This window comes from Mastigoproctus giganteus, chromosome 4, assembly GCF_048544385.1.
Source record: "Mastigoproctus giganteus isolate SK-2022 chromosome 4, ASM4854438v1, whole genome shotgun sequence".
Lineage (NCBI taxonomy): Eukaryota > Metazoa > Arthropoda > Arachnida > Uropygi > Thelyphonidae > Mastigoproctus > Mastigoproctus giganteus.
In genome coordinates, this window is record NC_143578.1 from 183807330 (window position 1) to 183824184 (window position 16855).

Here is a 16855-nt window from a genome sequence, read left to right on the forward strand (position 1 = left end):
TCTCTTAACATATGTATGCAGTGATTCCTGTGTAACTTTCAAGATGAACCTGGATGATCAATGGCTACATTATTTTTCATGGAACAGAAGTCAAGCTTAAGATCTGTAATTACTCACTTTGTCCTTTGATCCCCCTTTGTGACATTTGTGCATCTTTAATCTGTAGGGTCCTCTCCAAACCTCAAGGATGCTCTCCTGATAATGGCTAAAAGTTTGCTAACTTCTTTTGTTACTTTTTTTTTTTTTAATACAACTAGATAGATACATTATTCACTTTTAGCTTTAGTAATTTCTCTTCTGCTTTTCTCTTTATCAAAAAATCAAAATATGATGTCATAATTGTGACATCATATACTTAGATTTTAGTAAAGTCTTTGATACTGTTTCACGTGAAAGACTGCTGTAGAAATTGGAGCAGTGTGGCATTAGAGGCAGTTACTGTTTTGGATAAAGGATTGGTTGAGTGGCAGGATTCAGAGTGGTGGCCACTGCTCTTCATAGACTAATGTTATTAGTGAAATCCCTGAGTTTCAGTGTTGGGCCTCTTACTGTTCCCAATATTTGTTAATGATATTGAGGAGGGCATGCCAAGTTTAATGTCAAAATTTACTGATAACAAACTTTGGCAGGTGGCTAATGACAGGAATCAGAGTATGCTACTCCAACAAAATCTAGAAAACTTAGGCAGATATGCTGAGAAGTGACAGTTGAAGTTTAATGCTGACAAATACAAGGTACAGTATATGAATAGCAGTAATCCCAGATTAACATATCCACCGTATGGTATCACACTCAAGGTAACAGAGAATGAAAAGATCTGGAGGTAATTGGGCAATCACACGTAAAGTTCTCTGAACTGTGTAGGAGAGCTGCTAGGACAACTCATGGGTTTTGTCAGTGATTTACAGGAATTTTTACAGTAGGGATAAGGAGATCATTATTCCCTTGTATAAGGCACCAGTTAGGCCACATCTTGAGCGCTGTATACAGGTCTGGAAGCCTCATTTTAAGAATGATGTGGATTTGTTAGAACGGGTGCAGAAAAGGGCAAGATTAGTAAGGGGAACAAAAGAGTACTCTTACCAAGGAAAATTGAGATTTGTTAGAATGGGTGCAGAAAAGGGAAAGATTAGTAAGGGGAACAAAAGAGTACTCTTACCAAGGAAAATTGAGATTTGTTAGAATGGGTGCAGAAAAGGGAAAGATTAGTAAGGGGAACAAAAGAGTACTCTTACTAAGGAAAAACATAGTCTAGATTACTGCTGGTAATCTAGACTCTGTAAAGAGACCTGATTGAAATGTTTAAAAGGATTGATAAAGTTTGGTTTTCTTTCAGCCAAAGGTAATTGATTGTTTGAAAAAAAATTTACTTTGGGTATCAGAGAAGTTATAGTCTGAATTACTTTTAGGAAGGATTAGACAAATTATTAGATAAGATGGATAAATGCTGTGGTTACTTTATTATTATTTTTGTTGCTTGTTGTTATTGTTTTGGCTAATGTTAAATAAAATAACTGTCCATTTATACTCTGGATGGCCAAGGCTGGATCAGTTTGTAACTTCATTGTAACTGTTTTATACTGCAGTTGACATAACAGTTTGTTGTTGTTTGTTATTTGGTTTTTAGGAGCATTAGCAACTAAGGCCATATTGCTCCGGGAATATGCGGTGGTCATTCCCTGACCTTTCCGCATCCTCGTATTTGGTGGTGACGGGCTCGAACCCCGGTCTAATCAAGAAGCATGTGCTACACACTGCTGCTCCTTCCCACCTGGATACGGATGCGCCGACGTAACAGTACAGCAGCTAACAGTGGGCTGTGCATTTTATTGTGGCAGCGTACAGGTTTAATGTGCGAGTTTACTTTTGTGCATGTTATTTCAGGAGCTTGCCCCCTTTCATCATTTGCAACTATTAATACTAATAATATGTAACTGTGACCTAATGTTTTTAGTTACAGGAGAGTCAATGCAGACCTGGAAAGATTCTCTGAGTCATTACTGTAAAAAGGTAAAGTGCAGCCATTATCAACCTACTGCAGGATGGAAGCCTCCTCAACAATTCATGCTGAGGGAAATGGACCATAATCTGCCATGCTGGTCCAGTGCGGGTTGGCAGATCGACCGTATTTAGCAGTCAGGGGCTTGAACCCCGGTCTACTCAAAGAGCGTGTGCTACTGCACTCCTGCTCCTGACCACTCGGCTACGGAGGCCTTAGTCATTACTGTACAAACTATCTAATTGCTACTGTACAGACTAATCTGATGGAGTTAGTATATCACCTAGTAAAGCAAAAAAAAAAAAAAAAACCTACTGTCTGTAGCAAAATATAAAACCAACCTATTTAGGAGCAATTATTATCAGTGGCTGGAGAAATTTCTCAAATTCTTTTGAATTATCAATTATATGTTTTCAGATGGAAGGATTAGATGCCCAATGTCCAGGCTAGAACCAGATACTTCCGACCCTAGGTGTCAATTGCTGACTTGCCAAGATGTTATTATTATCTTCAGAAGCCATTGTCCTCATCTCCAGATGGATCTGAAGTGCCCCCCCTCCAACATGACTCATCTGTAAGGGAGTCATACATGTGTGCATTGATATACACAGGGTTCAAAGTCATATTTGTGACCCTCACACAGTGAGGTAGAAAGAATGTGGATATTTCAGTTGGTTACTGCAAGTGTTGAAGTACTTAAACTTTGTTATTGAACCACATCCATCTTTAACCTGCTCAGTGTGATGGTAGAAACTTGCCCCTGGGAAAAAAATATATATTTAATATTAAAATAAATTTTCCGATCCTTCTGTACTTCTAGTAACTTTCAAGGAAATTCTGAAGAATGGGTCAGTGATAATATACTCCATTTAAGTTCAGTGAAGAGCGCCATGTGGCTAGGTTTACATCCCACCACTATGCTTGTGGAACTTTTTGTAAATATGCTTAGCTGTGCTTTCCATATTTTAGTGTATTGCATGACAGGAACTGCTTGCAGGGGTGAAACAACAGAGATTTCTAATTTATTTCAGCAGTGAAACACCAACTTTTTCTGGTAGCAAATTTTAATTTTTCTTTTGATTTTTGTTTGAAAGGGTTGTCTTCTACACACTGTGGAAAAGGTTTGGATTTGAATCCCATTCAGTTTGGACGAACTTTTATGGGTGTTGTGGCTAAGTTAGTTGGTCTTAGGAAGAGTTGCAGAGTTTTTCCCTCCAAGAAACTTGGTTTTTTTTTTTCAGCTAGCAAACAGCAAACCAGTGGTGCACTATAGCCATAGAAACTGATGCACCAGTAAAATATCCAAATCAACCAACCAAGCAGACCAGCTATAATATATTCAGTTTACAGACACAATATAACATGATGGTATAGTTACCATAATGCTAAAATCAGAATTTGTACATGTTACTTGCATTTGATTTCAATCACGGGGAGACTTTCTGCTCTCACTGAAGATCACATGCTGAGTCCTTGGTGCCAAGGCTTGGGCTTATGTTCAGTGTAGAGAAAAATGTTCTGCCTAAGTTTTCAATAGTGTTTTAAATTGTATAACATATCCTAAATAGACAAATCCACTATGCATTTAAAAATCTGACACACAGCCAAGACAGCTGTTTTGAAGATTACTGACTTATCAGATGGTGAGTGGGTCTCTATTAATAAATGTATTTGTCTGAGTGACTAGGCAAGTGGTTTATGAAAGCAAAACTTCTTCCATTTAAAAGATTATGTAACTCTGATTATGTTATGTTATAAGAGTTATGTAACTCTTATGCTTGCATTTTAACCCCCTCCCCCAATTGGACCACACAGTACACTACAGTGGTATTATAGGGGTATTTCGGTGTAGTAGCTGGAATAAAATCAAAATTCATATGCAATACCTGCGTTCGATAAAATTATAAAATTTTGATTTTATTTTCAATTACTGCATTGAAGTGCCTCTACACTCCTATAGTATATGGGGTGTTGAGAATCATAGTGGTGTAAGTCAATAATTTTTTAAATAAGAACTGTTCATATTTCCCCACCTTCTCTAGGTGTCCACTGTTTAGTTTGATGGTAAAGTTAGTTAAAGTTACAGTTCTAACCAAGAGATATCAGCCTTTGCTTTGAATAGTTAACAATATGAGCAAAAGGTTTAGAATCATAGTGAAGTAAGTCTGACTTACACTATTCTGTTCCTAAACAGCTTGTCTGGTGGAGGTTATGTTTCAAGTTTGTATTGTTGTAGTAATTATGTGTATGTAAGAAATTCTTTCTCGACACTTGTATCTGATGAAAAGGTGACATGAGCTTTAGAAAAAGTAAGGAAGGAGAAGTCTGCAGGAGAAGATTTAAGGTTTAAACATGTAGCAGCACAAAAGATAACTGACAAACATCACATTAATATTTTCCCAGCATATCAAAGTCATTACACTCAAAAAGATAATCTGTAGAGGAAGTTCTTTAGCCCTGACTTGAATGTAAGAAAAATGTATGTGCTTTATTGTGAATGGTGTGATCAAAAGGAGACTGAACCTCTTAAAGAGTATAACTACAAACATGTCTTCAACACAGAATTTAATTTACATTTTCACGTTCTTCAAAAGGACACTTGTAAGGCCTGTGACAAGTATAAACAGTCGATTGATGTAGAAAAGGATGAAGAAAAGAAAGGTGATTTGGAGAGGCAACATGTTTTTTTTTCATTTGGCAAAAGCAGAGAAAGCAAGAGGTCAACTAAAGGCTGATGGGGAAAAGGCTTGAGGAAATTCTGACATCTATACAATCACGATAGATTTACAAAAAGCCTTGCCAGTTCCAAATTTAACTGTTTCTGAGCCCTACTTACTATAGGCGCAATATGTACTGCTATAATTTGGGTTTTATTGGCTACATGTACGTTTGGGATGTAAACCTTGGCTACATGTATGTTTGGGGTGAGACCATTGCATCCAGGGGTTCACAAGAGATTGCTTCTTGCCTGACTAAGCATATTAAGCTGAACAAAAAAAAAGAAAAAAAAAGCATGTGATAATATATGGCAACACATACATTGGCCAAAATCGGAACATCAAGGTTTCCTTATTGTTAATGAAACTGACTCAAGAAACTTCAGTTGAAATCATAGACCACAAATTCATGGTTTCTGGCCACTCTTACCTTCCAAATGACTCAGGCTTTGGGCTGATTGAGAAGTTTGAAAAAACAAGATTATCTGTGTTCCGGATGGATGGTATGATACTATGAAGTCTGCCAGAAGACACAACAGGTTTATGGTAGTAAAAATGCAACAAGACTTTTTGAAAACAAGCTCTTGAAAAAAGGCATAACAAAACAGAAGACGAATGTTGAAGGTGAAAATGTAAGTGCTGGTTCAAGATACAGTGGCTCCATTGTGAAAAGGAAAACCCGTTCGCAATTTTCTACAAGTGTCTTTCAGCAAACTGAATAAGGAGGGACCTAAGAGCTTCAAAAGTACTGAACAAGAAAAGTTGTATGATGGCCCTAGAGTGCTGAACTTGCTAAAGAAAAAAGACATGCTATACCTTCTCAAATACATCCCTCCATTCACCATGCCTTCTTTAAAGGTATTAGAAGCTCAAAAGAAGTTGATGATCTGACTACGAGGAAGAAGATGAAGCCTAAACAGTAGTTTGTTTGCAGTGATAGTGTTTTATGATTATCGAATTAGTGATGATGATGATTTTTTAATTGCTTTTTTTTTTAACAAAAAAAGAGAATATCAACAAAAAGTAACTATAATTTTTGTTTTTAATTTTGTGACCATCTTTTACATTATAATTAAATTCATTACATTCATCCTAGCTTTTTTATGATCATTCTGCAAGCAACTAAAACTATTTTGACAAAAAATTCCCAGTGTGCCTATCGCTCAGGTTTTTTAAAATTTTATGGTGTACTCTTTTTTTTTTTTTTTTTTTTTTTTTTTTTTACAGGGAAAAAATATAATCTCTTCTGTTTGAAATCATAATTATGCAGTCATCTCCTTACACTAATTTACTATTTTAAAATAGGTAAACTACTTAGAAACATAATGGTGTAAGTCAATTATATCAACACCGCAGACCAAAAAATTTAATATTAACAAAAATTGGCAAGCTCATGTATATTTTTAAAAATTTTTAACCTCCAGGTGTATCACAATTCATTAAATTAATTTTTTTTTTTTTTTTTTTTTTTTGAGTTTTTTATGAATGCAAACACAAAACACCTTTTTCTCAAAACTTAAAAATAAACTGACTTACACCATTATGATTCTCAACACCCCATATATAGCTGTTTAAGTTTTTTCAAAAGCTCAATTACTGTAACTATTAGCATGACCATTTATATTTAAAGTGGTCAGTGTAGGATAATTTAAAATTTGTGCAACCCAAGATGAAAGAGCTAAATTTTTTTTCATTGTGGTAACCAAAATAAGAGAAACTGTTACATATCCATATCAAGGGCAACACTTCAGTGTATAGAACAGTAGTTGTAAGGTTTCAGTTAGACAAATTCATCCATACTGATTTTTTTGTAACAAAGTTGTCATGACATATTTCCTACCTGAAGCCATGTTCATATTGTTCAAAATCATATGTAAATATCAAAGCTGAATTTTGAGGGAAAAAAATTCCATTTCATCAAATAAATCAACAGTGCCATGATTAATAACCTGTTTTTGTGAAACAGCTAGTATTTATAGAAAAAACAAAACAAACAAACTTGGCATGCTTCATTGCTAAGCTTCATTTATTATAATTACTTGATTACATAATCTGGTAGTAAAAGGATTAATAAATTTTAATTACTGATATATGTGTTACCGATATTTTGATTGGTCTTGTACTATCATGCTTTTATAGTATGTGTGGTTTCATTGTATAAGACTAATTAATAAGCAGCATAAATATTCATAATATGTATGAAATTCACTTTCTTTTACCCTAATTATTTATACTGAATTGGAACATAAAAATATGGAAGTTATAGAAATTAAAAAAAAACTGAAAATATCTCCATTAGAAAAAGGGGTGTATTTTTTATTGGACCATCAAAAATGAAAATGAAATTATATGGTAGCATAAATTCAAAAAGCTTTTCAAAATATGTGCACACATCAGCTGGGTTAAAAGGGGGAAAAAAAAATTGTGGAAATTTGATTATTTTACTCCAAGCTGATATTCACATAGTTCAGAATTGTTTTTTTTTTTAACTTTATATTATCATATTGTATGCTTTTAAGTTTTTATGATTCATTAAAAATGAACGAACTTTTTTCCTGATGATGATTTTTTTTTTTATTCCATTATATCTTCCATATTTTAGTCTTACAATTTTAATATACCATATTAACTACAGCAAAACTACTGCTGTTGCAGTTATAATACTTTAATATTACTAAAAAATGTATTGTAATGACCAGGGAAAAAAATTATAATTTAGTGAGAATTATCAAGACTGCCAATACTAACAGCATTTTGATAACAATACTAACACTTGTCACAGAATTTCATATCAACAACGATAGGTTAAATTATTTAAACCATCATCTAGCTGTGCTGCAGGGAAGAACAAATTATCTGTAGGCTTCCTATATAATGTGGAGTAAACTTCTGTACAACTTTTCTTCTCTTTTTTTTTATATTGTCAACAGAAGTTAAAAATGTATACAATTTATTCAGGCGCTTCCGTAGCCAGGTGGGAAGGAGCAGCAGTGCGTAGCACACGCTTCTTGATTAGACCGGGGTTCGAGCTCGTCACCACCAAATACGGAGGATGCGGAAAGGTCAGGGAATGACCACCGCATATTCACGGAGCAATATGGCCTTAGTTGCTAATGCTCCTAAAAACCAAATAACAAAAAAAAAAAAAATAAATAACAATTTATTCATATCAACCTAAGTGAAAATAGCTATCTTTGAGCTGCTGCCACATCAGATGCATGCATACACCACTGCACATTTGTATGTGTTCAGGTAAAAGGATAATTCTGTACACCAGTAAATTAGAAATATTTGGAAAATGTTTATAATAATTCTTATTTGAATATGTTGTGTGTAAATTGTGTAGCATTTGGCATTTATCTTTATGACCCTTAAAATTGCAGGAGGACGACAAAGTTGTTGAACTTGTAAAGAAATATGGACCAAAGAAGTGGACAGTAATAGCTAAGCACTTAAAAGGAAGGATTGGAAAGCAGTGTAGAGAAAGGTATGTTTATTTTCACTTTTGATTTATTGTTACCTCTGTTGCTATAATTTAATCTCAAACTTACCTTTAATGAATTATATCTGTTTTTCTTAAGTTGATATTTTCTATGGTATTCAAAAATTTTCCAGTCATGGTTACAAAATTTGTGATGCCATTGCAGATATCATCTTAATTTTTCTAAATTGCTAATATAGTAAAGTGTGACAGTTCCCAACAGAATTTTGGTTGAAATGCCTTATATCAGAATTGCATGATATTTCATGTATCAATGTTTATTTGCTTTTGTCCATCACTAGTTTGCCAGGTGCTGTATAAGCTCATTCCTTCACCAATGATGGAACAGCAATCCTGAAATGGCTGTCTGGGTGGTAGCATGCATTTCAAATAGTCAGCATTAGTATTCTCTTTTGGGGAGGTATAAAGAAGTTTGTCAAGTAGTATTTTGTAATTTGACTTCAGCAAGTACTAACATACCCCAAACTGTCTAAGTCTGTTTTATATGTTAAAGAAGGGTAGTCACTAGGATAATTCAAGAATAATGAACAAATTTTTTTAGCTCCTATGGTGGGAGGATAAAAATCTGAAAGTTATAGCATAGACTTTCAGAATGATGTTATGTTATGCCTTTTAAAAACTAGTTAAAATAAATACTTTAGTAATAAAAATTGTTTATTGAACACACATTTCAAAGTAATTTAGATATAATCAGAAATAAACTGCATGTAATTGCTTTTGAAATGTTAGTGCATTTAACAAATCTATTCCTTTTAACCAGTAAAGAAAAAGAAAAAAAAAAAAAATTGGGCAATGTATGTAGTGTGTTACACTTCGGTTTTGTTCAGTTTTTGTCAGATTCATTTAATTTATTCACTTCTCTTAATCAACTTTTTCTGTTGATTAATAGAAGTGAAAAGCAAATAAATTTTTACTTCACCACACATACCTCACAACATAATATTCATTCAACCTATTGTTAATAAAATATGTTAGATAAATATTTAATTGAAATTCAACATGTATTTCACATATCTTTACTGATTTAATAAAATAAACACATAGCAACACATACCTCAGATTGTAGTATGCAATGACCATTTTTGTTATGCATTATTTTTACTTCATCCTGGATTTTAATAAAAATCGAAATACAACAACACATATTTCATGTTTTTCTGCTGTGATTAATATAATAGGAAAATTTCAATAATTTATGATTCATATATATTATATATATTTAGCAAACTGATAACAGAAAATGAGCTCCTCAGAGAGCAACAACTTTCATATGTGCAAATTGAAAACCCAGAAACATTTTCTGTGCATGTGCCAGAACACTAACCATCTTGGTTATAGATCTGAGTAGTAGGGATTCTTCATGCAAAAAACTGAAGGAGGAAAATCCACCATCTTTATTATTTGAATGCTTCTTCAGCAAATCTATTGTTTATAATTATATGTAATAAATTACGTACATAACTGATGCCTGGAAAAAGTACGAGGAAGTTTCTACTGCCAAAATTGGCCTGATCAAGGAGGCAAAAATCAAAAAGGCTAAAGTACTTAAGGACTGTCTTATTTCACAGATCACAAGCAAATCCAATTTACAAAGCAAAAATGCCTTTAAGACTTTTAACTGTAGTTAGTAACCATGAAAAGCAAACATCATGCATCTGGGGTTACTGCTACCCACGTAGTACTCTTACCTTTGTCAATGTTAAACTTCAGTTTCCACCTCTCAACCCATCTATTCAACTTTTCTAGATCCTGTTGCAGTAGTGTACTGTCATTAACAACCCTGCCAACCTTCGTATCATCTGCAAACTTAGATATTAACCCTGATATACCTTCATCAATATCATTGATAAATACAGAAAACAACAAGGGGCCCATCACCGAACCCTAGAGGACTCCACTAATAACATTAGTCCACAAAGAGCAGTGTCCATTGATTACCACTCCCTGTCTTCTCCCACTCAACCATCCTTTTATCCATTGTAGTAACTTGCCCTTAATGCTATACTGCTCCAATTTGTACAGTCGGCATTCATATGCAACTTTATCAAAAGTTTCCTAAAATCCAAGTATACGATATCAAAATTATATTTTGCATCCAGTTCCTTTGTGACCACATCATAGTATCCAATCAAATTGGTCAGACAAGACTTTCCTTTAACAAATCCATGCTGTGTCTGAACTATAACTGCAGTCTTGTCTAGATGATCTTGCATTGCTTCTTTAACTAGTGACTCCATTATTTTCCCTGGAACAGAAGTTAAACTAGCAGGTGTGTAATTACATGTGTCACCCTTTGTGAATTGGGGACACATTTGCACATCTGAAGTCCATGGAGACCGCCCCTGAGTTCAAGGAAGCTTTCATAATTATGTCTGAGGATTTGCTTACTTCCTATGCTGCCTCTAATATAATTGGATAGATCCCATCCACTGCAGGTGTCTTTCTCATGTTCAGTTTCAACAATTTCTCTTCCACTTTGTCCTCAGTTATTACAGAATGATTTAGCTCCTGTTAGAGTTTGATAAACTTCTGTCCTCCCCGTCCCCACTGAATTCTTCGTGTGTGACTGTAGATGCAAAATACTCATTCAGTTTGTCAGCTACCTCAGCAGTTCATTAACAGTGAACCTGCTGAGGTAACTGACAACATTGAATCGTCAGTGTCAAGTGGTCCAATCTGATTCATCCCCTTCCTTCTAGAGTTTATATAAGTAAATTCTTTGCATCCTTTGCCAAAGATTTTTCATAATCTGCCTTCACTTACCTAACCTCCTTTGTGACTTGATTACAGACTAGCTTATATTTACCATAGTCTTCTGTGTCACCTGATAATTTATATGCAGTGTATGCATTTTTCTTCTCTTTCATGAGTTTCATTACTTCATCTGTGATCCATTTAGGCCTAAACTTGAACAATATTTCTTAGTAAGTATGAAAAGCCTAGTAGCTTCCAAGATTACTTCCTTGAATGCTTCCCATATAGAATTTGTTGTTGGTAACATTATCATTTGTTGGTCCAATCCACAAGTGACCAAGCCACAAGTTCCAGTCAATATCTTGGAAGTTATAATTTCCCATTATAAGACATTCTGATTTACTGCCCACTCTATTTCTCTGTACAGTTGTTCATTGTACTCATCAGTCATTGGGCCTATAATAAACTTCTACTCTCATTTTTGCTTTCCTAGTGCTTATGTCATATCAAACTACTAAACATTTCACTGGCCACCCATATCAACTGGATGCACTGCCTTAGATTTTGTGTGTTTCTTAGCTAACAGCATAATTTCCCCCCCTTATCCTGTCTTTCTGTACACATTGTAATCCACATATTCAAATTCTGCATTTCTTATATCTGTGTGACACCAAGTCTGATATCCCAACAATATCTGCCTTTGATGTCTTGATCAGCACCTCAAATTCATCTAATTTATTTACTAACTCCTAGCATTGGTGTACATGCAAGTATACATGCACCTTTTCTTACTCTTAGTTATCCTAACACAGCTCATGTATTTCCTTGTTCCATAACTCCCAGCAGTCCTGTAAATTCCCAGCACCTCCCTTTCTAGTCTGCTACTGCTCATTTTAGTAGAAGCAGTGCAAGAATCACTTTCACCTCTCTGCATGCAGCTACTGTTTGTCTATTAGTCTGTGAATCCCCCCCCCCCAAGCTAGCAGTTTTCTGACCCACCTAACATGGCCTCAATAGCATCAGCAAATATTCTTGCACCCTTTCTATTTAAGTGTATCCCATCCCTGTAGAAGCAGTCTCTCCTGTTAACAATCACAGACCATGCTGAGAAATATTTTACCCTATGATGATCCCTGTATAATCTCTCCAGGGCCGAATTGATTGACAAATCTCTCATTATACATTCCCCCTATTGTGTCTGGGGAGAAGTGCAGGCACTTTAAAAATTTAACTAAAATTAAAATTTAACCCTAACTTGCGACTTTTTTTCAACGTTGACTTGTAATTGTTAAGTAAGTCCACAGATCTCGTACTCTGAATGTCATTAGTGCCAATGTGTACAACAATATCACCTTTTGTGTCCTTACAAGGTGATATCTGCTCTACAACATCATCAACTTTTGTCTCTGGCAGACATACCCTGGTCCAATTCCACCTAACCTTTTTGCACAATATATTACCTGCCTCCCTGACAATAGAGTCACTGACAATAACTAGCTCCTGTGGGACCAGCACATTCTGCCCTGGAGATTGCCGCTGTGTTGCCTGATGCATAAGAGTGAGCTCTGGCATTGAGTTGGGCAGCTGAGAGCTTGATGGTTTCCCTATTTTAATTCCTTCGAGGGTATATATACCCTACTCTTCAGATAAACACCCATCAGAACTCTGAGTTGACACCTAATTTCTTGACACACTCTGCACCTAGCACAGACAAAGACATCCTCCATAGCTTGATCAAATGTTTGCAGACCTTGCTATTCCAGCAAGGTCTGAAAACATTTCACATTGCACATTTTTTTAGGCTGTGATGCGTTGGAGAATCAACCTCTGCAGTTCTCTCCCCATCCACAGAACTCCCTGCCCCTGCTACTTTGTGCTTGTTGCTTTGCTGATCTAGTCTGGGACATGATTTCCATTTAAATACTATTTAATTGTTAACAATGAAAAGTAATAAGGTTGATAAATTTAATTTACAATACTGTGCTAAGTTAATGCAGCGATATGTATTGCAGTATCTAGTTTTTACGTTATACCTTACGCCATCAAGTACGAGATATATGCTATCAAGTTACGCTATACTGTAACGGTCACAATTTTAAATCAGTTATATCCTTAGCTAAATACAAAAGATATATGCCCAACAAGTGATTAAAACCTTCAAACTACTTATTGATCATGATTTATCATAAATCCCTAGTATTCTTCTGCACTGCTGGTTACGCTCTACGATTTTCGTGCCAAACGTTGATAGAATAGGGGTATGAGCAGTAAGTTGTAACTTGCAATGATCACTAGTTAAATTTTAAAAAAAGCTAACGAATGCTACTAAGCCTATTTAATATCTTTGTAAAACACAATTTAATATGTTAATCAATCAAAAACATGCAAACACTTATCGTTTGCATGAGCTTTGAACTTCACTTGCTGTTCACCTCCACGACCGCATCGCTACCACCCTGTAATTGTCACTGCTGTAGTCAAAAATTAAAATATACATATAAAGATAGGCATAAACTTTGTATGAAGGCAAATACCACTTTATTGACTTGTTTATTTGTATTCTGAGATAATAATTTCTTACTCTAGGTGGCATAATCATCTTAATCCAGAAATTAAGAAATGTGCTTGGACAGCAGAAGAAGAGCATATAATTTATCAAGCTCATAAGCAGTGGGGTAACCAGTGGGCTAAAATTGCAAAACTTTTGCCTGGCAGGTGAGCATTTATTTTACTCCTGACAAGTATTTTTTTATTTTATAAGTGCATATATAATAAGTAAGACTAATTGTGTTATTCTTGGGAGACAGAAATGAACTGGTGTAAATTGGAAATCTATAAACTGTATTACTTAATATGGTAATGTATATAAAGTAATATAAATATATAATTTATATATCAGTATTTTTTTATGACATTTCATTTTTCCTTGAAAATAAGGATGCCATTTCATTTTTAAGAAGTTTTGTTCATTTCAAAATATAGTTAATTCGTAATTCAAAGTTAATATATTTTCTGTAAATAGTACACAAATTTTCTGAGATGTGACATTCAGAAATATTGTAATTAACCCATACCTGGAGCAGGTTCTGCATGGACTTGCTGTTGTATTTGTGTTCTGATTCTCACTTCTTTACTTGTTTTGCATTTTTCCATTTGCTTGCATGCATGCATGCAGTAGATCTTTCTTACAAGCTTGGAATGAACTTGTGTGGATATTTTGCATTTATAATTGAAAAGACCAATAATGTATTTAGGCAGTATGGAAAAAATAGCTGAGAGTGTAAATAAGTCATGACAGAATTGTTTTATATCCTTTAAACATGGTTATAAAATAAAAGGCGTACGGGGGGTTGAAAATTTTTTAGCCTAATATAGATTGCAAAGGTTTTCATTGAAGTGAATATTGCCAAACTTTGCTGTGAATCTTGTGTGTTCACAAGAAATTTCAAGTTTATAACTATATTTTCCTTAACAGAAGGCACTGAAGTGAGAAAGGTGAATGAAGATGGTGATTGTTGAGAGAATCAAACACTGTGCACTCATTGAGTACCTTCATTTAAAGTGAAATCACCAAAGGAATTCATGAAGACATGCAGCGAACATTAGGGGAACCTATTCCTTCATACACCACAGTCAAAAATTGGATTGCAAAATTTAAGCATGGACAATAGTCTTCAAGATGCCCTTTACTGTGTTGACACCTGTACATGTGGATGCTATGCATGACCTGGCCATACAAGACTACAGAATAACATTGAAGCAACAGGCGTCTCCGTAGCCAGGTGGGAAGGAGCAGCAGCAGCAGCAGTGCGTAGCACACGCTTCTTGATTAGACCGGGGTTCGAGCCCGTCACCACCAAATACGGAGGATGCGGGAAGATTAGGGAATGACCACCGCATATCCCGGAGCAATATGGCCTTAGTTGCTAATGCTCCTAAAAACCAAATAACAACAACATTGAAGCAACATTCAACATCTCCCTTGAGCGAGCTCGTTATTTTATGGTGACATGTTAGGAATGAAGAATGTTTCTTCAAGTTGGATCCCAAAAAACACCGAATGCAAATTAGAAGCTGGAAAGAGTGAGATGTCATGAGATTGTGCAGCATTTTAAAGCCGATAAAGCTCAGTTTTGTGGATGGTATGTGACTATGGACAAAACATGTGTGCACCACTTTAACAAAAGAACAATCAAAACAGTGGAAACATCCTTCTCCCCCTCCTAAAAAGTTTAGAGTGCAGAAGTCAGCCAGGAAAGTCATGGCATATGTCCTTTGGGATTCAAAAGGAGTGGCATGGCTGATCTCCTGGAATGAGGTGCCAATATCAATGCCGAGTATTATTCTAACCTACTGAGACATTTCCATGAGGAATTGCAGCTCAAGAGGTGTGGGAAATGGGCCAAAGGAGTCAGCTTGGCAAACCCAGGGTCCTGAGCTGGATATCACCATTCTTCTCTTTTTTGGTGATTCCTTGCTGCTACTCTCTCTCTTTCTCTCTCTCAGGGTAACTCGGGAATTTGTTTTTGGCTGGTGCAGCATAAGCCTCAGGCTTCCTTGCACCATATGGCTAATAATAATAATAATAATAATAATAATCTTGCATGAAGATAATGCACCAGCACACACAGCTTTTGTGACTCAGGCAACTGCACAACTGAGGGTTTGAGATATTACAGCATATGTCCTACTCACTGTATTTGGCTCCAGTGGACTATTTTCAATTTCTAAATCTCAAAAAAGGACTTGAAAGGACAGAAATTTGACATTGACAATGCTGTGATGGATACAGTCAACAACTGGTTTCAGTCCAAATCATCTGAATTTTATTTGAACAGATTACAAAAACTAGTGGATCATACCACAAAGTATGTTGACTTAAGGGAGGGCTATGTTGAGAAATAAATGTAAATGGGTTTTCACAACTTTCCAACGTTCCTTCTATGACAGGCTAGAAGCTTTTCAACCTCCACTTGTATGCATGGGGTGGCAAATTTTTTGAGCAAGATCCATCCAGTGCTTGTTGAAAATCTTTAAATACCATATCTTACAATATAAAAATGTGGTTATCTAACATATCATGTAGGAAAAACAACTTGATAAAAGAACTGTAGTTGCCAACTCTCCATCTTGCTGTTATAATATAGTTGACAAAAAATTTTTTTTTTTGAAAAAGCTCAGCTTTTCTTTGTCTTTTACTTTTCAAAAAAATATATAACCGATATATTTTTACACTACCATATGCAATCATATCTAGAACATATCAGTACAGACCGATGTAATGCATAATCTCGCACATAGATGGCATTAATCGGTGCTGATTCCATTAACTACCTTTAGTTATCTATAAATTAAAATTTACAAATAATTCCTCGCCTAATACGGATATATATATATATATATATATTTTTTTTTTTTTTTTTTTTTGAAAATTCTGCAAAATAATTTTCAAAATTATTTTGCAGAATTCTTTTTTTTTTTTTAATGAATTGCCCATAGTGTACCCTATGTAAAATAGAAACAGGGTGTAACAGCATCATTCTCAGTAATGTGCAGTCAGTTTATAGTACTTGTGTAGTGCCAAGCTAATTAAAAATCTCTTTCAGTAAGATGCCAAAAAAATATACGAACTTTGAGAAGACATATACAAAAGATTTTCCATGTATTTTAAAATCTGAAAATGTTTGCCTTGTGTACTGTATGTAGATATGATTTATTAGTTCTGACAGGGCACACAATGTAATCAAACATTTTCAAACAAATACCATATATTCCAGTGTATAAGTCAACCTCTAGTTTTTGCTTTGAAAATTCAAGCTTAGTCACTATATAAGCAAGCCCCCTTTTTAGAATCATAATGTTGAATTACAGTGAAATCCACATTAAGAACTGCTGCCTACTTTTTAATCCAATTATTTTTAGTCTTTCTTTCTTTGTTTTAAA

General features: G+C 34.9%; 1 protein-coding gene across 1 annotated transcript in view; it reads left to right on the forward strand.

Annotated features, from left to right (window-relative positions):
• Positions 1–16855, forward strand: part of LOC150087240 (myb-related protein B-like) — a 279695-nt gene that overhangs the window by 128618 nt on the left and 134222 nt on the right. Inside the window, exons 4-5 of the mRNA XM_090371905.1 lie at positions 8100–8203; positions 13499–13627. Of these exons, the coding sequence (XP_090228031.1) occupies positions 8100–8203; positions 13499–13627 (233 nt within the window). The remainder of the gene's footprint in view (positions 1–8099; positions 8204–13498; positions 13628–16855) is intronic.